General features: G+C 38.7%; 1 protein-coding gene across 5 annotated transcripts; it reads right to left on the bottom strand.

Moving 5' to 3' along the window:
* Window positions 1-617: 617 nt before the first annotated feature.
* Window positions 618-23631, bottom strand: LOC128520466 (CREB-regulated transcription coactivator 3). 5 transcript variants are annotated; one of them, XM_053494718.1, is made up of 15 exons: window positions 23375-23631; window positions 10959-11060; window positions 9816-9929; window positions 9521-9582; window positions 8548-8616; window positions 7859-7959; window positions 7731-7757; window positions 7517-7596; window positions 7380-7429; window positions 6975-7222; window positions 6031-6491; window positions 4959-5453; window positions 3900-3986; window positions 2741-2951; window positions 618-1283 (listed from the first exon to the last, which is right to left on the bottom strand). In XM_053494718.1, the coding sequence occupies exons 1-15, from the start codon at window positions 23534-23536 to the stop codon at window positions 1081-1083; spliced, it is 2472 nt and encodes an 823-aa protein (XP_053350693.1). In that variant the 5' UTR covers window positions 23537-23631; the 3' UTR covers window positions 618-1080. The 5 variants fall into 5 exon arrangements, with proteins under 5 accessions (XP_053350693.1, XP_053350694.1, XP_053350695.1 ...); XM_053494719.1 differs by having other exon boundaries at window positions 2747-2951; XM_053494720.1 differs by having other exon boundaries at window positions 6990-7222; window positions 23375-23630.
* Between the last annotated feature and the right edge of the window lie 625 nt (window positions 23632-24256).

Here is a 24256-nt window from a genome sequence, read left to right as displayed (position 1 = left end):
ACTGCACAAGATAAAGCCGTTAGCGCACAAATGCCTCAGTGTGTGGTTATTTGTACACAAAACCACCGTTTCATGCATCTGCATAGCAATAGCACAGGCTACGTCACGTTAGCAGGGCTGCAGCTTTCAGTTCATGGGAACCAAGCTCCAGTGTACCAGTTCAGCCGGACACGTCAGCAAGATATCAAAAAACACACGCTGCCCTTATACACGGCCACCATTACAACACGGCACGTCACAGCCGCAAGCTTGCTTTTGCTGAAGCACGAAAATCATTTTGGGAGTGTTATTTTAATGTCGTTTATATCGCTATTCTAAAGAAAATCTGATTTTAATCCAATTCTGACACTTTGATGAAAAGAGAAGCCGCTGGTAAAGCCACATTAGACCAAAAAAAAAAAAAAAAAAGACAATCAATATTACTAACTAACCAGCTTGGAATTAATAAATACTGTACAGTCCGTGACGTACAGTGACACAGTAATGTTGGTTATAAATATATATATATATATATATATATATATATATATATATATATATATATATATATATAAATATATATATATATATATATATATATATATATATATATATATATATATTTTTTTTTTTTTTTTGGGCAGATCTTTGTCTGTGAGCTCAACACTTTGTTTCCAAACATCAACTCTCAAATATAAAAAAAACGGATTTAAACATTTATGCAAGTTGGCATCACTGAAGTACTCTGAAGTGCAATGTAAATTTCAACATGTGGTTACAACTTAGACAAGCTAATGCCTACATTTATGTTTGCATCTGAAGAGAAAACTCAGCAAGTGCATGGAGCTTAAAGCAAACGCAAAAAGCAAAAAATAAAAAATAAAAAAAACGGACTAACTTTTTTTTCTCTCTTTTTTTTTTTTTTAAATCATAAACATAGTTGGTCCCTTTCAGGAATCTCTTCAGCAGGTTTTCAGGTCTAAGTGGACAGTGAGGAGAAATCCCACTGGAATGCCTTAAAGACTTCACTTCTTCTTACTCGTAGACTGTATGGATGTCTCCTGACTCCCAACACCGTTCCGAGCTCCTCCCTTCCCTTGTTCATTTGAGTCGGTCAGAGCGAAACGAGTCCTCTACGGCAGGGTCGGCTAGCATGAGGTCTCCGTCGGTGAGCATGCTGAGGCCATCCAGAGCCAAAGGCTCCATTCTGAGTGGGTCATCTGAAGAGAACGGGTCCACCTCGAAGCCTGGCACTCCAGACAAAGCACTGGTGATCTCTTTGGACAAACCAGGAGGAGAGTCTCCTGCACAATACACAGACAGAAAACTTTAACAAATACAAAATAAACATGAGCAGCATTTTCACAACCACACTCGACTAAAGATTAAGATATGTTATATAGTGACAAAACATTAATCCTCATGCTATAGGACTGCTGGCTCTCATCTATAAACACTGGACTGCTCCCACAGCAACCACTGGAGCCTTGCACTTGCTACACACAGTGATAAATGAATGAATTTGTTCAAACAGGGACGACCAAAATATACAAAGTACAGTTTTGAGAACACACAGCCCTGCAGTTAAGCTTTAGACCGCTGATAGGCTTCTGCAGTACAATGCTTTGATCGTGTCGAGTCCTCAACCAGAAAAACCAAAGACTAATCAATCAGAATTGCCCAAACAATATACACACACACGTTAACATGCCAGCATTATGATAAACATTTCTTCATTGCAGATAAGAAAGCAAGATATCACACTCCTGCTGTCAAATTATTATATACCTGACCTGCGTCATATTTTTTCTTTTGTACTTTTCACACTTTTTACTTAAATCTATCAAATCAAATCTATCTTCAGCAAAAAATGTTTTTTTAGTGTAAAATATTTCATCTGTAATGCAATCATACAGAATTGTGCATGGTTGTGTACATGACATCAAATTTGAACCTTAAATCAACACCATCTTACACCACCACAATACCCATTAACTTTCTCAGCTATAACCACAATTACCAAATATTTTTCATTTTGGGCAAGATCTCCAATAAGACACCCTTTCCCATCTCACACAGCTTCACCTTTCTTAAAATAAATTAAATAGGCTTACAACAGAGTGCCAAATTTAAATCACTTTATGATTAACATTAACAACAATTAAAATTAGAGTTTTATTTTGCCTTTTCTATCTCCTGCCCCGGTTACAGCAGGAGACATGGACATCAAACTATTTATGTAAGAATTACATTTTCTGGTCTTGCTTTTGGTACATTATTGCAGAACAGTTAAAATCCACATTGCAGCATAGTTTCCCCATCTAATTGCTGCTTGAAAGCATTTCCCGACTGCACAGCTGCAATTGCAGCTGCTATATCCCATACGCTCCTTAAATATAAAATGGTGGAAATGCTTATTTTCCTGTCATTTTAGTCGGGTTAGGTCACAAACAAGTACAGACTTTAATTATAATTTGTTTAACGGTAAAATGTGAAAATAGAAAAATAAACCAACCCACAAAGCCCAACTGTAAGTGTATATTGCTCATGCACTGAAAACTAATTGAGAAAGTACATATATATTTTTTTTTAAAAAGTACTATTTTGGTATCGTTCTGTGGATTGTCTGTTTATGGATTTATTACAGTTTCGGGTTCACATTCAAAGCTTTTAGGATAGACCAACACCAAATTTTAAAAACATTTTCACTGTTACCAATACACACACACACACACACACACACACTCACACTCACACTCACCCTCACCAGTCAGTATGATGTTGGGGACAGGGTGCCTCCCACTTCCATAGTTCTGGTTCTGACTGGGGTTGAGAAATTGGTGATCTGCAGGGTCCAGCAGGTCTAGTACCCCTTGGTGGCTGGGGTAAGAGCCATCATGGCCTTTAGTGGGAGGGCCAGAGTCCAAATTGTGGTTAAAGGACAAACCCTCTGTGTGAGAGTCAATGGTGAACTACAGGATAAAAAAACAAACAAGTAAAAACGATAAAACAGAATAGAACTCCATGAACAATACAACAGAATGATCTGACCTTACTTATTAAAGGAGCAGACCAGCAGGTTTTTATTCAATATTACAATAATAATAATAAACAAAATGACAGATCCCAGTGTTATGAGAGCAAGATGACTGATATTAAACCTACAAAAAATTTATCTGTGTAGGTAAAATTTAAATGATGTATGGCAGAGTGGATAGAGCTGTGACGGCACCAGGGTGACCTTTTGAACCTAAGAAGAGGTTACTACTGTCTGTTTGCAGTTTTCCAGTTTTTTTTTATTATTATTATTTACATTTCTAGGTTATGTGGACACACACATTCATCGAGCATTTTATTAGGAGCACTTGTACACCTACTCATCTGTGCAATCATCTAAATCAGCCGATCATGTGGCAGGAGTGCAATGCATAAAATCATGGAGGTACAAATCAGCAGCTTCAGGTAACTTTCACATCACATGCACAACAGTCACTAGCGTTTACACACACACAGGGGAGTGTCAAATCTGTGGGTTAAAAAGCCTTGTTGGGTTGCAGAGCAGAGAGAAGTAACCAGAGTGGTTTGACCTAACAAAGAATAGGCTTTTGGTAACTAAGATAGAGCTTTCCATTTGATGTGAGCAACAACACTGCAGAATGCACAACATTAAGAAAAAAAAAAAAACGATGTAAACAGCTATGTACTGCTGATATAATGCATTAATGAACAGCTGTCAGCCACACACACCATAGTTGTCAGTTTTGTAAATACAGGCATCAAATCATAAGCAAATAGAACATTTAATATATGAAAATTGTTCATTACTGCTTTTCCAACAAAATAATTGGTCATTAAATAGCAAAATATAAATCCCATAAGTCAAACAACAGTCACTGCAGTCAGTATATTTCGTCTCTTACCTGCTGAGAAAAGTTCTGGTTTTGCCTGCTGGTAAGTTGTAGGCCCAGATATGGATCATCCAGTAGGGAGTTCAGTAATAAGGAATCCTTAAGCAAAAACAAAAAAGAAATCCAATTAAAAATAAATACAACAGAAAAATACATGCTGTACACAGGGTTAGGTGATGCACATTCTGCTTGGAAAGCTGTGCAAAAACCCTGCGGATTTATGAATGTCTGACACCTGTTACTAGTCCCTGTGTTACACTCATGTTGACCTCAGAAATCTTTGGAACAAAAGAAGAAGCCAGGAAGCAGGGTCTAGGACTGAGATATAAATAGATAAATCTACACACAGAGTGCTTCTCAAGCTAACATGCTCATTTAAAAGACGGTGTTCATTGACAAGGGTTCAGATAAAATCCTCGGAATCTATTGCAATCCATCATCCTGGCTTAAAACTTCTAAATTTTTAGGTTATGCGCTGCACCAATAAGACAACATAGCCTAAAGACGCAACCTTAGCTTAGGCCTCCCTGATCCTGACCACATCCTTTTTCTGAATTCTGTGGGTAGAAAACTGTAAATACAACAGTCTTTCCTCACAATCACAGCACAAGAAGGAATGTAGCTGCTTTGGATGGTAGTGGAATATTTGCATTCCTGCAAAGATCCAGACGGCAGTGAATCACAGGTCACTAAGAGAAACGAATCCTTAATCTACAATTTATCACACTCCAAATAGAATTTTGCACACTGTTTAGTATTAATTCGGTCAGTTTAAATCAGTCACCTACTCCAAGTAGAGCAACTTGACATAGGTGTTACTTCACAAGCGATAGATCTATTGGCTAACTAATTGCAAACAGATAAACTAATTTTGCATTTTTAAAGAATATTACATGACACTAACTTTGCACTAATTGGCTAACAAACTGCAAACAAATAAACCAATAACAGTTTTTCTTTTCCAAAGAAATTTAAATTAACTGTGCACTATTTCACTGTACAACAAATTAAACTACGATACAAAACAAAGCACCGTGCAGGAGGTTTTTTTTGGAAGGAGAAGATACTTACACTGTAAAGGCCGAGGTCACTGGTTATAGACTGGCTGATCTGAAGTTGAGGAAGGTTCTGGTTCTGTTCATGCTGTGCAGCTTGTGTGTGTGAATGTACATCAGGTTCATGCATGCTCTGGGAGTTCAGTGGCCCTGACGTGTCAGCTGCGCTGCTGCGGTTTTGGTTCAGCTGTGGCTGGAGATGGGAGCCCTGTTGTCGTGGAACATGGTCGAATGGAAAGTTCTGCGTTTTATGCAGGTTGTGCATGTTCTGCATATGCAGCTGCATGGTCTGTGGGCGTTGTGTGCGTGAGTGAGGGTGGGGGTGGCGCTGGGGAGGCTGTGCCGTCTGCTGATGTTGCTGTAATTGATGGTGCTGGACTGGTGGCTGGCCTGACTGTGGTGAAGAGCAGCCTTTCTGTGCTTCACTGCTCTGGCCTGGCTGAGACTGACTAAAAGCGTATGGGGGTAACCTCTGGTCCATCAGAAGTTTACTGGTATCTAGTGGAACACCCTGGAAAAGAGGTCAGGAAAAGATTGCATTGACTAGACATATGGAAAAAAATCAATACAAATGTTGGATCGAATAAACAGTTGTAACGTACAACCTACTAAAGTCTGAACAGATCTACAATGTGGTTGAATTCTTAAATCTTTAACGTTCATTATTTTTTTTTGAAACGGTATTGCTCAGGCAGTTAAGGCCAGCTAAAATTTAAATAAAACAGATGCAGCAATGTGCTTGCTCTAATATTATATAGGAATTTCTATGGTAATAGACACATAATCTAGGGCTTAAGTTTATAGAAGAAACATATGATTGTTACTTGATATGACTGTCAAGCTTTCTGTAAAAGACTTTTATAGAATCAGTTTTAGAGTTTCAGTGCTTTGTAACTGTCTTGTGGTTTGAGGACTAGAAATTACCCTTTGTAGCTGACCAACCACTTTTTCCAAACTTAGTAACTAGTCAGCATTTTCACTAGTCAAAGTCACCACCAGGCATGTAGCTGAATGCTCATGTATAAAGAGACACATTCTACAAGAACACGCTAGATGATTGTGGTCAGTAACTGTAGGGGATTGTTTACCTGCGTGATTGAAGTCAGTGTGTTCGAGATGGTAGGAGAGAACTGTTTGGGGTGGTGCCTGCGAGAATCCGGACCCAGGGGCAGGTTAAGTGGTAAGAGCTGTCCCCGTCTGCAGGGGGAAGAGCTTAACTGTGGCTGCACCTGACCAGGTAACAGCGTAGGGTAGGAACTCAAACAGGGCCCTGACCCCACTGCACTGTTCACCGACTGGAGGGACTGACCACTTAGGGAAGAGTTACTCAGGGAGGAGTGAAGGGACTGATTGCTGAGGGACGACTGCAAAGAAGGGGAGGAGCCAAGGGAGGACTGCAGGGAAGGATTGCTGAGTGATGACTGCAAAGAGGCAGAGCTAAGGGAGTTGGGGAAAGAGTGGCTGCTTAAAGATGACTGGATGTTAGGGTTACTGAGAGAAGACTGAAGAGTAGGGTTACTAAGCGTACCCTGCAGTGAGGCCAGGAGACCTGAAAAAAGTAAGAGAGATGCACAAAGTATATAAAAATCGACTTGGAGTTTAATTAATAGCATGGCATGAAATAATAAAATATCCAAAACATTGGCAAAAAAAATTATATGGTTCTTTTTTAATGACACAACCCATGAAAATTATAATAGCAAGGGGAAAATAAGAGTCTATTAAATGTTAAAGGGGAATCTCCAGAGAGTGTGTCTGCAAACCACACAGAGTGTGCAGCAAGGAGGCCGCATCCTGTGTGGTGATCAAAATCACCCCAGGGGAGATAAAACATGCTGCTACTTCCGATTACATGTACTCCTACTACCTCCTTCACTGGTAGATGAACACTCTGCTCGGCTCGGCGTTCAAGCTACCAAACTCTCACCGGCTTATCAGGCTAATCGTATCAAAGGGAAATTTTCGAGACTTTCCCGCCCAATGATGACAGTGCCATCATGAAGTAATTAAATGAATAGCGAGTTTCACTTGCCATGAAGACACACACCTGGAGAGTTAAAGGCGTTTGTGGTATTGATGCCGAGCTGTGTAAGGGTGGACGCGAGGTTGCCAGTGCTGTTGCCCCCACTGAGGGAGGGATAGCCAGGCTCCTCTGGGTCAAGTGGTGTTGGCAGTGGTGAGGGGAAGTGCAGACTGGACAGATCAGGCAGAGAACCTCCAGTATTTAAAGCAGACGGGACAAGAGGGGCATTGGACTGCTGATCTGGTGAAGGGAATATACTGAAAAAAAAAGAGAGAGAGGGGAGATATGTATGAAAGAGATAAGTTGTGTATATATGATAAGGAAAGGGATACATTATGAAACAGAAATTATTCTCAACCATTTCACAACCTTAATATGTGTGTGTGTGTGTGTGTGTGTGTTCTTAAGACGTACTTGATTCCAGGGACCTCACAAGACTTTGGTCGTGAGGACATCATAGATAACTGAAACACAGAAAATCAAATAAAATCACTTAGCTATGTTGAATAATATTGAGCAATTATTTTTAACAAGACAACAGCCCAAAATACCTTCTTTGTGTCCCAGGGTTTTAGAAGCCTGCCTTCATCTAAGACATTTTCCTCTATCGGAGGAACAGGGTATGGAAACACTATGCAGAAACAGCAATCATAATCAACATCAGATTAACCATTTTTATATTATTTTTTAAACTTACATCTTGTACTACGTCTATTATAAATTTATAAAATGTTTTACTAATACTAAAAGATAATAATAACTTACTTCTTCGCCCTTCACCCTCATTTAAACCTGTAATAAATGACAGGGAGGAAAAAAAAAAACATCAGCCACACTGCAGGAAATCAACTAAAAGAGGAATGGTTAACACCTGGTAGGAAAGCAGGACCTACCGCTGCGTCTCGCATGAGGGTTTAGGCCGTGTCCTGCACTAAAGGGATCTCCTGTGGGAGGGTTCATCACGCTGGTGTGAAGAGCAGAGTCGGAGTTTGTCCTGGGGAGCAGAAGAAAACAAGGTGAAAATGATGTGAAGATGTGTTTGAAAATAAGAACGTAGTCAGTCTCAGGAGACGGGGACTGAAAAGACAAAAGGAGCAAACAATTTATTTTATTATTCCTTCCTGGAAGTGGGGAAAGCAGTGTCAATAATATCGTCAGTGCGGAAGTAATAAAATCATAGTAACACAGCAAGCAAAACTATGATTTCCATCGTAATGCATCTCTAACGGGACACGCAGAACTGAATAAAATATAATATCCCCAAAGTGTTCACTGTTTAGGTCACTCAGCGCATGCATAAAAGTATCCGCAGCTCACACCTGCTCTCCAACACAGGGCTTCTGCATACTTACCACCGCTAGTCTTAGTGATGTCGAAACACCTTGTTATATGAGGTCAGACATGAGGCAAGAGTGAAAAGAATGGGAGAACGGAAAGACAGTTGGATACAGGGTCGAGGAAAAACGGAAAGGAATAAAATTGCAAACGAGATTTGGATAGACTGACAGATATACAGAGAGATGAACGGATAGAGGGGGAGAAAAAGAGAGAGAGAGGTAGCATCGGAGAGAGGCGAATTCACCTGTTGAGTGCTGTGGTGGGAAGGCGGAACAATGGGTTCTTGTCCATGGAGAAATTACTAGACGAGTTCCTTTGTGATTGACAGAAAAATGCCCATTATTTCCAGCACCAAGAGGAAAAAATGGAGCAGGCTTATGAAAGTACCGAAAGCAGCCAAGGAGGAAAAATCAGAAAGAGGGACACTGACAATAAACAGAGCACACAGAGCCGTGCTCTTACCTTGTGACCGAAGCCAATGCTAAGCAAAAAATGTCCAGTGGAATTTAAGACATCCATCAACTAATTTAAGGAGCCAAACCAAATTTTTTGATAATTTTTTTTCTGTGCAAGCCAGCGTGTCTCTCTCAATACTTACTTCACATGTTTCCACTGTGGGTGTGGGGAGAATTTATAGAGCAGTTAATCATATGTGTAAAGACTTCACTGACACAATGGAAAATGTCTACACGTCTTAAACTGGTCAATCTACCAAGATTTCAGAAAATATCAACTGAAACGAACACTCCGATAAATCAATAGTTAGAAATGACACGATTAAGTACTTCCTTAATTAACCGGTAACGAGTGATTCATTTGAAAGTCAGTATCCCACTCACTGAGACGGAGTGTGTTCCTTTTAGTGAAGCCAGAAATGTAGAGAGATGAAGGCGATATCAATGAAGTTAAACAAATACATTTTTTCTTTTTTTATTATTTTTTAAAAAAGCTTTGAAAATTTGCTAAGGACAAAGCAGAAGATGAAAATAGGTGGAAATTTTGTCCAAAAAATGCCTGAAAAGCAACTGAAGACAAAGCTGTGGAAGAGTGGTGACTGAAGCAGCACCTTCGAGGTTAGTTCTGTCAGTGCTAGTGTTAGTGCACAACAAAACCAAAAAAAATCTTCACACAATAAAAACTAAATGCCCAGTAGAGTTAATCCATGCGCCACAAAAGATGTCTCGAGATCATGGTTAGATCGTATTAGTAGCCATTACCTTCTCCAGCTCTGGTCAGGGGGTGGAGACAGGTACGCAGAGCTGCAATGACCGCTGTCCATCTGAGGTCAAAAAAAGTCAAGGACACAACTGCAGACATAGACTCCATCCAATGATTTTTAAAAACTCCCTAAAAGTTATTCCTTTATACGGATTACAAAAGAAAGACCTGACCGATTTGTTAGCACCTTTAGAATTATATTGTGATTTTTCACTCTAATGGTATCATCAGACCTTTAAGAGATTAACTCTAATGACATTTTAGGAAATGTAGCTGCACTGAATGGAAGGATACATGTCGCCTGTATGGTCGGCTAGGCGAGGCGAAGCGCCGGTCTCTGGGGACTCTTTCCACCAGCCCATGATGCCGTGTGGAGCGACTGGACTCCAAGTTTGAGTGGAACGGGCCCTTAAGGAATGCACACGCACAAACACAGTACAAAAGTCCCATCAGATCACAAACCATGTGCAAGCTCATTCATTAACAAGAATGAATAATGAGCCTCTGTAATGAAATAATTCAATGAATCACGTTCACAATTTACATTATACAAAGTATTTTATTGGACATTTTCATGCTCATAACCTGAGAGATTACTGACATTTATACAAAATACATAAATACAGGAATCATGCAAAACCACATTACAGGCTTAATTCTTTCACTGTAAACATGCAGATAACATACAAGAAAAAACTACAAAATATAATTAATTTTATACAGCACATGGCCTGCGGTTAAAAATATTCTAAACTCCTAGTCTGAATGAAAGCATGTGGTCTCAACACTATGGTCAAATTGGAAACACCAACCAGCCTACACCAGATATCTTAGGACTGTGTTTGGGGGGGGGGGGCCCGGAGTACTGCAAGGACACCCACCAAGCATGAGGAGGATATGCAAACACAGACTGGAGGCGAGATTCAAGCCCCCAACCCTGAAGGTGCAAAAGTGCTAACCACTAAGCCACTGTAACACCTTATGTATCTCTAACAGACGTTTAATGTGCTTTGTTCGATTAAAGTTGAATCGAACACGTGTGCCTAAGCAGCTTTAATCCTCAGCTTGTCTCCAAAGCCGACACTGTCCCTCTGCTACTACATGTTCTCTGTCAACCATGTAGCTCTTCACCACCATGGACCCTCAATCGAAGGGTTTCTTTAAAATTGTAACAAAATATAAAAAAAAACTAATCGGGATACTAATGAAATCGTGGTACTAAACTCAATATAGATCAAATCAACACCTAGGTATTGTAATAATGTTGTATCGGGCAGTCCCTGGTGATATTCATCCCTACTACTGTAGGTAGCAAATCTGGTCATTGTAAATGAACATTATATTATACTGTGTTTTATATATTAAGATCCTTTTAAACTAGAGCGCCATCTACACGTTGGTCCATAGCAGCCAAAACTAGAAGACGTAGTGACGTACCTGGAGGTCGGCCGCGTTCCTGCCGATCTGATTGACGTTTGGCAAAGAGCCTCCATAGTAAGGGCCTGGTGTTCTAGCAAGTCGCACTTTTTGAGCCTGAATCTGAAAAGGCCAGAAAAAAATAATAAATCGTAAGCAAAAAACAAATGTCATTTTCGACCAACATACTTCATACAAACTACTTACACTGAGGCTCGCAGAAAGCGTCACCATCTTAATCAGTATACGTTTTTTTTTCTCTATTAAAAGAAGCATAATTTTTATTTTGTGGATTACTAGGCTTTATTTGGTTTATTATTATTATTATTATTATATTATATTATAATATTATTAATGTTATTAAGTTACAGCTTATTCATAAAAGTCCCTGTGAATGAGCCATTATACAAGAAATGCTAGCACTATCAGAACAAGCATATTAATATCAAGCAATTACTGTCAGAGGAAATGAAAGGTTATAGTAAAAGAACTGCAAATTCATCAGTGCAGTGGTGAAACCCATAATAATTGCTTTTTTTTAATCAGACAACAAGCAAGCACTTAAGTGTATTTGGTAGGAAAAAATTAAATGCAGGTTATTAGGTGACATGCTACACTGCTGAATTTTATTTCAGAAACAACACGGAACGAGAATGGTTCTCATAATCCACTAATTGCCATTATTTTTTATGTAAGTGTTGCAGCACGAATGCACATTTATTCAGGCTACTGTCATCTAAAGCAAGCCGAAATGAGCATTATTGTGTTAGTGCTGTTCCTAGTCCTCCTCCTCTTCCTAGCCCGCTCCAAACAGTACAATCACGCTTTTGTTTCTGTACACATGGACCAACAGCAAATCACATTCCAGATCTTTCAAAGGCTTCAAATCGGCACATGAATGACAGCGACAATAGTGTTTTTTGCTGGAGGAAGATTAATCAAAGGAAGCGAGAACAAACGGCAGAGTGAGATCAACTGCAAGGCCACGTGTGATATGAGGTCATGGTCAAGGACATCTCAGAGAGGCAAATGTGTCTAATCAATTGTGTATATAGTATGATAAACAGAGGGTAATAAATACCTAATTTTGGAATAACCCACTGACCGAGATTTTTCCAACAGCCATTTGCAGACTGAACGAATCTTAGTGATTCAAGCAGAAGGGCATTTGGGGTCCTGCATTTTAGCTTTTTTTTAATTTGTGTGTTTATTGGTTCCAAAAGATGTTAAATTTGAGCTTATACTCTGATAAACTGCAACATCATAAAAAAAAAAAGTTAATTCACTGATTTGGTTCAAAATCTCAATAGAGGTTTTATTATTCCCTAGGGGAAAAAAAAAAATCCCGATAGAACAATCACAAGAATCCCAACAGCATCTCGCCGCAATGTCACATACACATCTTCAGGACTCCTTGAATGTTTAGTAGGTATATAGTGTACTAGTTAAAAATATATTTTTTAAAGTCCATGTGATTAAGATTACAAATATGAAGAAACAGAATAGAAAGGAAGCATTTTAGGTGTGACTGATAACAGAATGATGCAACACAGATCAGTCCATTTCATTCGCACCTTCAGCCCAACTCTCAGCCACATCCTTTACCACAAAAAAAGAGAAAAATCTTCTGAATAATAAGAGTTTTAAGTTGTTAGACTGTGAAATGGATACTGAGCTGGAGCTAAATGACTTCACAAGCAGCTGGACTACAGGACACAGACAGACAAATCCACCCATTATTAAATGTTTATCAGGTCAACATTTTTATTTACACCCTTTTATAGCATAAAGGTGTAAAACACTTAGTACTATACAGCTATCTGTATTTGCAAATATTTGCAATAGTACAAAAATCTATTTATTCATCCATCTTCTATACCACTTATTCTGACACATACACACAGAGATTTGGGAACAATTTGGCAATTTGGGAACACCAGTTAGACTAATCTGCATGTCTTTGGACTGTGGGAGGAAACTGGAGTACCCAGAGGAAAACCCCAAAGCATGGGGAGAACGTGCAAACCTTGGAGGTTAAAGACCACACAGTAGAATGATGAATAAAAAGTTAAAGGTGTTTAAAAAAAAAATAACGTCAGTAACAAGCTCCCTAAAAGCAGCAAACTTTAACACACCTAAGGAACGTACACGTTCCAAGCCGGATCGCATTTGATCGTCATGACACTTCAGATTCCCAATTGCAAGAGACTTTTTATCTGACTTTAATGTGGACATGTCTGTCCTCTGAACTGGCATGCATGCATGCGCACATCAATCTGTCTTTGCTCATGCCATCTGGGTTAAAAAACACAGCATATTTGAGCGACCACTCCTTTATTTCACACAATGAATGTAATTTTACCGTAAACAGGCTTTGTTCTGGAGGACGGCAAGCAGTTAGTCGGCTCTATTTGTTGAGGTCCAGAAGAAGGAAGAAAGCAAGCCACCTCGTTTAGCCCTTGCTACCATTGCTATGAAATCCCTACGCTGCCGGTTCTTCTGACCGATGACATGCGGGTTGAGTCGCATGACTTCCAAATCTGCCTGTCCTTGTTCAAATCGCATGACTGCATATCAGATATTTATCTGATCTAGGATGACATATGAAAATAAATCACATCCAATCTGAACATCGTCAGATTTGTTTATTCAGACAACCATAAAAAAAAAAAAAAATCATATGTGTCACATTAAAATAAAAAAATAAATAATCAGATTCGGGGCATTTCACACTGGTAATGTAAAGTAGCCATGATCAGAGTGCGCGTGGATCTGTCTCCTGGGACCACTAAGCACAAGGTGGGACAATTTCGCCAGGATGAGAAGCCAATCCACTGCAGGAAACTATTCGCACACCATTTATCATCGCCAATCTGTGTATGTTTTTAGAGAGTTGTAGAAACACCACACGGACACGGAGAACATGGCAGAGCTTAGGATTAAACTCTGGACCTTATGCGGTTATAAACACAGCAACTCCTTAGATCTGTGATTCACTCAAATGACAGGCAGTACACATGGCACTGTGTAATATTACATCATGTTACATTATGATGTGTGAATTACAACAAACCAAACTGGACGTCTATCAGTTATGTCATATTACATTTATTTTTCCCCAATAGTTCTTTTATTTTTTAATTCCTGTTCCATGTCAAACCTTTTCAAGAACATTAAACAAAAACAAAGCCTCACTTAGTCCTGTCAGAGGTATGACGTAATCATCTGACCACAGTTCTTTAAGGCAACCGCAAACATTTTCCAGTAGCAGGATTGCGCAATCTTAAATCTACGTCACATTCTGTTTATCACCACAGCGTCTCTAGTTATATAATCCACAGTTAAAAGGTGGAATCGTGATCGTTCTTTTCTGATCATAACCTCATGCGGACGTCTACACACTAACTGATCATAATATCATATCTGAATAATTTACTAATCATCTTAAATCTCTTATTTGTCTACATATCACAAAATAAATAATATTTCAAAGTAAAATGTTGGTTCAGCAAAGCTGCCTTAGGGTGCACAGAAACCTAGTGTAGATTTAACTAACACTAGAGATGTGCAACAATCGGACAATTCTCACACCGTGTGAGGGAATCCCAACAAAGTCAGCAAACTAATACTATGCTTAATCATACTGATCAGGTCAAAGTTTACAGTATGGCTGTCAGCATTCATAACATTTACATTTTTACATCCAATGTTTAAGATTCCTTTTTTTTAACACATGATAAAATTCAACTAAAACTAAAATGACACTTGAGCAAATTAATGTTAATTATATAATTAAAGGTACACTAATCTATCCTTAAACAGTGTTCTACTGCCACAGATACTGCAAGTATCACGATTTTATAAATATCGCGATTAAATTATACCTTTCGATTTTGTTACTATTTTTAGACCCTGAACCTTTATTAAAAAGAATGTTTTAAGTCTTAGCTTTATACCTTCAACTTCACAACTGAATTTGAACATGGAGACTTAAATGTAGCCCATTCCTTAAAACATTAGTTTTCCCCCTTAAAAGCCAAGCGCAGCATTTAAACAATACAAACTATCTTCAAATACAAGACTTTAATATTAAACATAAAATTAAATATACAAACAAAAAAAGTTACTGAGCAGCACGTACCTTATAATAATTTATTTTTTCTAAATAAACATAATCAAATAATTAGCTTCCACCACATGTGATGCCAGTGAGATAATAGTGTAGCTAGCGTGTACCACCTTCAGGATAATAAAGAAACAGAGAGGTTTTACTGACTTAAATGCCCCCAAAGTCTTGAGTGTGTTAAGCAACTGCGAGCAAAGCATAGACAGCTTTTTGTAAACACGCTCAGCTTCTAATGTAAAAAAGGTTTTTTAAACTGTGCAACTCTCAATAATATAATGCAATAAAAACGTGTTTCTGCTGCACCACTTTGATGCTTGTGGACTTGGCATTAATTCAGATATACGTGATCGGTCCTGACTGATCAAGCTGAAAACCGCCAATTCAATTATTTATAAACCTAATAAAAACATTTTAAATAGACTATGGTGTAAATGTGGCACACAAAAGAATCATGATTTGTAACTAAATTGATTCTCTCGCTTGTGTGAAGTGCAAACTGTTTATTAAAAAAAAATTAATAAGAGTTACTGCACATTTTATGCGCTAGTAATTTTATAAGCTACAAATGTTATGACTGTACAACTAAGCTTATGAATAACTAAAACAAACGATGAACAGTTTATTTATTTACTGCCCCACTGTTTCACATCAGACACTCTAATCAGTACTATCTTTTATTTAACTTGTACTATGCATAACTTATACACTATACTCATAGGAAGCACAGAGGGCAGATAACACTTTCCTCTCAGCCCTGTGACTCAGCATAGCACATTCTGGTCTCTGTCTTTCCCTTCTGGTAGCTGCTGTATGACAGGAGAGTTGGAAGATGCATGGCAATCATCCAAAACCAAACTAAGGGAAAAAACTCTACATCCTATACATCAACAAGCCATAACATTAACACCACAACCAGGTGAATTAAATAACATTAATTATTAATTATATACCAGTAAACTGGTGACAAAGATCATGGGCACCCAATGCCCATCAACGCTAAAAAGAAAGAGTTAAAAAAGAAAAAAAAAAAAGTTAACCTTTGCCACAATAGAATATAGTTAGTGATATAGATAGTGATATAAAACTGTTAACAGAAATGAACAAACTGGCATGTTAATTCATTGCCTAAAAATTCATGACCTTAATTGATATTTTTTGTCACATCCCTTACTTATTTTTTGTCACATCCCTTACTCATTTTTTGTCACATCCCTTACTCATTTTTTGTCACATCCCTTTTTTGTCACATCCCTTACAAAGTTTGTAGAATATCAAGAAAGCAATTCATCATAAAGCTCTGCTATAGAAAAAAACAATGAGATCAACACCATATCATCATCATCATCATCTAACTGCACAGGAGAACAGCCTCCTCCTCAGCCTAACCCAAAAACCAGTAACTAAACAACACTAATGTCCAACAGAGTATACAGCCATTCTCAGCTCGTGTTCCACATGCACATGAAAACCAACTGCAAAATATACAGCTATGTCAACTAAACACTGGGGACGAGGACCGCAAAAGTAAGAACAGCTGGAATTACATGATAGCGCCATAAACGTCTGATATGAAACAGTGGGGCAGTAAATAAACAAACTGTTCATCTTTTCCCACAGTCCAAAGATATGCAGGTTAGGCTAACTGGCGTTCCCAAATTGCCCGTTGTGTGTGAATGTGTGTGTGTGTGCCCTGCGATGGATTTGCACCCTGTCCAGGGTATACCCTGGGTAGGCTCCAGGTCCCTGCGACCCTAAATACAGGATAAAGCAGTATAAAACGTGAGTGAGTGACTGAGTGTTCATCTTTATTTTATTTTGGTTATTTATAAGCTTAGTTGTAGTCACAAAATTTGTAGCTTATAAAATTAACAGTGTGATTTATAAATAGTTAAAGTAAGAGTAAATCATGAAGTGTAAAACAAGGGCAGAGCGATGCTTAGGCTCGGGTTTTACACAGCACTAATAAATGGCAGTTCATTCCAACATTCAGATCCATTACATTGAGTTTTCTAATTCTATTATGAAAATGCTACAAACTTGTGTTGATTCTCAACTGGAATATGCACAGGGCTTCATTAGTAGGACAGTACACAACTGGAAAATTTTTTAGCAAGCATGCATAATATTAATGAGATTTTAATAAACTGAATGTGGTTGTTCTGAGTGGCCATGAACATTCAGAGAGTATTCAATATTGCTTCCACGCCACACCACCACAACTAAACAACTAGACTAGACACCCTGTCAAACTGAATCAGTGTTTGTTTGTTTGTTTATATACCAACTTTGGGCTGCAAGATTAACCTCTTAAAAAAAAAAAAAAAAAAAAAAAAACTTGATCCCGATTCACACATACATGCAATTAGGGCTGCAACTAACGATTATTTTGATAATCGATTAGTTGGCTGATTTTTTCCCCCCCAATTAATCGGATAAAACCTAAAAACCTAACGCTTCTTTAATTTGATGTTTTGTTTATAACTTTAAACAGGGTATTTATGTATAAAAATAAACTTTTAAAAATGCAAAAGCCACATATAGAGTTTAATGATCTTTAATTTTGACATTTTAAACCTTAAATAAAATGTATATACACACACACACACACACACACACACACATATATGTTTAAAAAATACACTGACATTCAGTTGTTAAGCTATATAACAGCTAAAATAATGTCATTTTGTATAATAAAGTAAAACCACAGTAAATTACGTTTGTTACAAGTTAACTTTGCAGTGGACTATAAAAAAACAACTGTAGAAATGCAAAAAGCTAATAGTCACAAATGTACTGTTATTTGTATTCGCTGAAAACCACAACAATCACTAAATATAATATTCTACTGGTATTCGCACTGTGTAATTTAAGCAAATCTAAAGTAGCGCCATTAAACTAATCACTATCGCTCATGAGGTGATTGCACAATGTGATGCTAGCGAGTAGCACGTAAACAGATCTAGCGCGACTGTCCCGAAGTTAGCAAACATTTTAAACAAAAGCACTTAAACTATACAACTTTTACACGATGAAGAGATACAGTTTTTACTGACCCTGCTGACGTTTCGCCATCCGTAACACCAACATGTTTTCTTTTTAAGGGTTCGTGCATGACTGTGGTACTACCATGCCATGAAAGCACGGTCTTGCATAGCGTGCAGGTTACCGTCTTCTTAGAGTTTAATGTAAATTGCTCCCATACCTTAGGGGACTCGGGGCGCAAGCTTTTTCCTGCAGACGCTTCTGTAACCTACATTGCGCGAGCGGCTGTGTATCTGTGTGTGTATTTGTGCATCTTGTGGTCGCGCTCCTCAGTGACGTAAGCAGCCCAACTAATCGATAACGACATTCGTTGACAACAAATTTCATTATCAATAATTATCAATTTTATCGATTAGTTGTTGCAGCCCTACATGCAATCTCATTTCTGAATGTCGGTTTTATACATTTTTACTTCCATTGTGGGTTTTAAATACATTTGTAGGTCTTTCCACGTGTTCACTTACAGTGGGGCAAAAGAGTATTTAGTCAGCCACCAACTGTGAAAGTTTACCCACTTAAAAAGATGAGAGAGGCCTGTAATTTTCATCATAGGTATACCTCAACTATGAGAGACAAAATAAGAAACAAAAAAAATCCAGAAAATCACATTGTAGGATTTTTTATGAATTAATTGGTAAATTCCTCTGTAAAATAAGTATTTGGTGACCTACAAAAAAGCAAAATTTCTGGCTCTCACAAACCCGTAACTTCTACTTTAAGAGGCTCCTCCGTATTATACTCCTCCTCTGTATTAATCTGTTTGAACTCGTTATCAGTATAAAAGACACCCATCCACAACCTCAAACAGTCACACTCCAAACTCCACTAGTGTCAAAGAGCTGTAAAAGGACACCATAAACAAAACTGTAGTAATTATGTATTTGTGTAAAGAAATCAACTGTGGAAAAAAAAGTAAGAAAATGGAAGACATACAAAACCACTGATAATCTCCCTCGATCTCACAAGAACTGTGAGCAAAAATCCCAGAACCACACAGAAGTACCAAGTGAATGACCTACAGAGAGCTGGGACCAAAGTAACAAAGGCTACCATCAGTAACACACTACGCCACTAGGGACTCAAATCCTGCAGTGCCAGGACGACTGATCTGTGTAAAGGAAAGAATGAATGGGGCAATGTATCGTGAGATTTTGAGTAAAAACCTTCTTCCATCAGTGCACTGAAGATGAAATGTAGCTGGGTCTTTTAGCATGACAAAGATCCCAAAAACACCGCCCGGGCAATGAAGGAGTGGCTTCGTAAGAAGCATTTCAATTCTCCAGATCTCAACCTCATAGAAAATCTTTGGAGGAAGTTGAAAGTCTGTGTTCCCCAGCGACAACCCCAAAACATCACTCCTCTACAGGAGATCTGCATGGAGGAATTGGCCAAAATACCAGCAACAGTGTGTGAAAGACTTACAGAAAACGTTTGACCTCTGTCATTGCCAACAAAGGGTATATAACAAAATATTGCGATGAAATTTAGTTATTAACCAAATACTTATTTTCCACCATAATTTGCAAATAAATTCTTTAAAAAATCCTACAATGTGATTTTCTGGATTTTTTCTTATTTTGTCACTCATAGTTGAGGTATACCTATGATGAAAATTACAGTCCTCTCTTATCTTTTTAATTGGGTGAACTTGCACAATTGGTGGCTGACTAAATACTTTTTATCTCCCTATTAGAACTGTATATCCTTGTTTCTGATCAGACAGTAGTATTTATTTTATTATTTAGTGTGTGTAAGACATTTACCGTACGCTGATAAAAAATATTAACAATATAAACTACCACACAGTTTTTGCCCACTGTATTTATTATTACTCACAGTATAAAACAGAACACTATTAATTCACTAATCAGGACAGGAATTAGCAAATGAATTAGACATACAACAAATCACTTCTGTCAGCCCTCTTCTTCATCTATAGCGTTCTGCTGTCCCCCAGGTGACGTTTAACATGGAGGTGGAAACGGTCAACTTACTTGGTAGAGTTGGAGTAGTTATTTCGGGGCCAACTTTCAGGGCCAAAAAACAGTGCATTAAACTGTGTTTTGAACTCTAATTTTATTTTTGCTCGCTTGAACCGTCAAACTAGCACTCAAACCGCATTTCAACTTTCTTTTCTGCGCTTGCTCAATTCTAGCCAATCAGAAGCCAGGAGAGGGACAATACCAGCCAACCATAATGTAGAGTGGGTACATTCTGATGACCTGCTTCTGATTGGCTCTTTTCAATGCTCCTCAATGCACAACATCAGTCTATTACATTTTCTTCTTTTGTTGCGTTTATCAACGTATGTGGTAGTTTATATTAATATCATCATATAATTGAATTTTGGTTGGGGAGGAGTGAGAGAGAGAATTATGATCACAATCCCCATGGAGAAAAATTCTGAGTCACATTTTGCAAGAATCCTGTAAATGAACCCGTGAAACTGCATTTAAATTACACCATTTGTTTTTGGCCTGGTGCCAAAAAATTGTCCCATATGGTTTCTACAGTACTATGCAGCTGCAGACTGCAATATACACCCAGACGCAAACACTGAATCATCATGTAACAACTATCTTGGCCGGACATGCTGCTGCTTTTTGGATGAACAGGAAAAAAAACTAAGCAGATGCACAAGTGAAGCGTGATTTCTGCAAGTGGTACAAAACAGTTGTAGTTACATGTAGCTTGATTAGCAAACGGAATGTAAACAGACTGGCCATCATAAAACCCTTTTTGCTACCTGTGATCTTCCATGCGACTAACTGCTGTTAAGCACTACACTTATGGGACCAACCCAAAGAAAGGTTTGAGCTGAAGGTTTGGATTTGTCACCATGCTGTGTGTTATATCATCCATGCCAAGACTACGTTTATGACTTTGTTACTACATTATCTAAGGCTAAAGATATGAAGCCTTGAAAATGTTAAACTTTGTTTACAAAAAAATGTACACAACGCTATATACAACAAGCGGATGTCAGAATCTAAACACTAGCACATGGTTTACTGCAACATCCTCTTGAAGACAAGCATGAAGTACAGACGTCACATGAATAAATCCACACATGAAAAAAACAGGTTCATTCCAAGATTAAGCTGTTGTAAGAAATCATGTATGCACTTTTATCCACTTACATCATAATTTTGAGCAAAACCCTAAAGTTTTACCAGATGATAAGAACGTATGCTGTTTTGACGCCTCGCAAACCAAACCTGAAACGGCTGTGTTGTTTTACACTCTGGTGCTGTTCCTTTCGAAACAGGAAGTTAGACTGACATGTCGATCTGCTTGAGGGACGCCACACCGCTGCTAAACTACACAAACCTGACAGTACCTCAGAGCCTGTGCAAGAGATTAAGCATCAACGACACTGACAGTGATAGGGTCATCTAAAAATATTTATTATGTCTGTCTGTGGTAGGCTTAAAGCTAAATTCTGGGTCAAGCAGTAACTCAGTGCTGTGTTTAACAAACTCTGATCCCTATATCATTCATTGATTTTCTATACTGCTTATCCTTTACAGGGTCGTGCGGGGCTGAAGCCTATCCCAGGAGACTTGTGAGAGGGTACGAAGTGGGGTACACCCTGGAAAGTGTGTCAATCCATTACAGACCTGAGACAGGGATCAAACCCTGGCAGTGTAGAGCCCCAGTGTAAACCACTATGCAACCATACTCAATTTATTTTCTATACAGCATATCCCTTACAGGGTCGCGGGGGCCTGGAAAGTATTCCATTACACTTTGGGCACAAAGCAGCGTACGCACTGGACAGGGTGTCGATCCATCACATGGCAAACTCATGCACACTACGGGGAATTTGGGAACACTATTCAACCTAATCTGTAGATCTTTAGACTGTATGAGGAAACCCACCAAGCATGGGGAGAATGTGCAAACTCCATGCCCTCAGAACACAAGATGATGATCGAACCCTCAACCCTGAAGGTGCAAGGCCACAGTGCTAACCACTACACCTCACCATGCCGCCATCGTTACATCATTTAACATAAACAATTTCTCCACAACATCTTTAAATATTAAACTACATGATACAATTTTTACTCTTACAGATAGTAAAGCACCAATAGGTTATAGAAATGGACACATCCCGTCACATAATCTCCAGATCTCTCTCAAAAACAAAAAAGCCTTCCTTTTTTTTCCCCCTCCAACAAATTGATGGTTTAAGTTGGAACAACGTGGAAGGGGAAAAACAGACAGAAGCACACCAGTTATGTTTGCTGCTAACTACAGTACTACAGTGCATGCACGTCTCCTTGTGGGCGGGACATGCATACATTTTAGAGCATTTCATTGCACGAACACAAGACAATTACAGCATGTGTGATGAGGGAGACTACTGTTTTCCTTTAAGTGTCAAAGTAAGAACATTTCAAACTAGGGAAACTAGGAAGCCTTTAAATCTTGTGCATACATATTTCCTTTCATATAAAACTAATATTTGGGTTAAAAAAAAAAAAAAAGGCAAAACTTTTAATTTTAGGACCATGTAAATAGTTAAAAGATGTGCGCGTGCTGCGAGTGCTATCAAGCGATAAATCACAGCGCGCGCATCCACACAGCTGCACTCGGCTAGCGAGATTGATTAGCCAGCGGTGCTAACGTGCTACATTTGCTGCGAGACAAATTCCCAACAGATAAACTTACCTCACACATTCAATAAGCTGCTAATAAACTCAGTCTTGTTTTTAGTCCCAGAGTAAACACACAATCATAAACAAAACATTACTCCCATCGGGTCTGTCACAAAACAACTAGCTCCTGTTAGCCGACATGCTAACCCTAACCAAACAGTCAGCTCGTTAGCTTCCTGCTTCTGCGCGAGCGAGTTTGTACACCGTTTATAACGCAAAGTAGATCTTATTTGTCAGAATTATTCTCCCTATATCCTTAAGACTGACTGTGATATTCTGTCAGCGTCGTATTTGAGGTTTCAAAACAAATGAAGTGTCAATAAGTGCTTATCTTTCGAACTGTTCCCCGGAGTAGCCACATCACAACATTGTAATAGCTAGCTGTTAGCTGTGGAGTTAGTTAGCAAGACTGTGGTATGGCGCTTCAAAAATTTCTTCACATAAAGACCACCACACTGAACGTTGTGTATTTTAAAAGTTACAATATTAATAATTAAAAAATTATTTTCAGCCAAGGCTTAACGCTGTATTGTGTGACATGACAGGCTCGTGCTACGAGGCTTATCCTGGTTCCCGTGTCTGCTGCTGCCGCTACCGCTTACCCGGGAAGATGTGATGTCCATCATGACCTCCTGGAAAGCAGCGGTCTCCTCGGCCTGTCGCTGAGTGTGTAAAGCAATCTTCTCGCTAAACTTCCGAGGGTTGGAGGCTCCGGATCCCGGAGCGCCGCCGGGTCCGCAAGCTCCAGCACCTGCGGCGGACATCTTCTACAAGCCGCAGCGTTCAGCACACATCCAGGCCGAGTGCTCAGCCTACTGAGGGACGAGGAGGAGGGCTTTCACAAGGGAGTGGAGAGTGACGGAGACGCCGAGGGCGCGATCAACACACACCGCTTCACTCAAAGATGCTTACAAATACTCCACATACTTCTCCTTACATCATCATGATGCGTAATAAACGAGATACAATAAAGGGAGTGCCTTAGAGCTTAGACACACTGAGCTGCTGCTCACAGAAACACAGGAACATAAATATCACACGCACGCATACACACACGGGCTGGGCAATATAATTATATCATATCGGGATCGTTATAAAACTGTCACAAAACACTTTTCTGACACAAAGAGGAACATTTTACATTTAACTTTTTAAATTTTATATATTTCTATGTTAAAAAAGGCATGTTATTGTTACCAGATTTGTAGATTTTTTTTAATTATTTTATATTCTTTTTCTAGTGCAATTTGCCTTCCTAATCTATTTAATCTTTCCTTTTTTAGGTACAGAACAGTCCTCTTAGCATTTATTTGCATATCACACTGTGTGTCACATATTTGAGTTCTTTGAATTTGAGCTCTTGCTTGAGATCCAATGTAAAAACTACTCCAGCCGACATTTTGTCTGGCAGTCAATATGTAGTTTTGTGCAATGGGGTGCTAAAACATAGAGTCGCAAGCCTGTAAGACAGTTTTATCAGTTTA

This window comes from Clarias gariepinus, chromosome 4 (assembly GCF_024256425.1).
Source record: "Clarias gariepinus isolate MV-2021 ecotype Netherlands chromosome 4, CGAR_prim_01v2, whole genome shotgun sequence".
Lineage (NCBI taxonomy): Eukaryota > Metazoa > Chordata > Actinopteri > Siluriformes > Clariidae > Clarias > Clarias gariepinus.
This window is presented reverse-complemented; position numbering and strand designations above follow the sequence as displayed.

Excerpts from the sequence above, each read along its gene's own strand:
- LOC128520466 (XM_053494718.1), bottom strand. The coding sequence starts at position 23,536 with ATGTCCGCCGCAGGTGCTGGAGCTTGCGGACCCGGCGGCGCTCCGGGA. Across the intron at positions 8,617-9,520 it reads CCTGACCAGAGCTGGAGAAG|GAACTCGTCTAGTAATTTCT; the intron begins GTAATGGCTACT and ends TCAATCACAAAG. Across the intron at positions 6,492-6,974 it reads TCCAGGTGTGTGTCTTCATG|GTCTCCTGGCCTCACTGCAG; the intron begins GCAAGTGAAACT and ends TACTTTTTTCAG.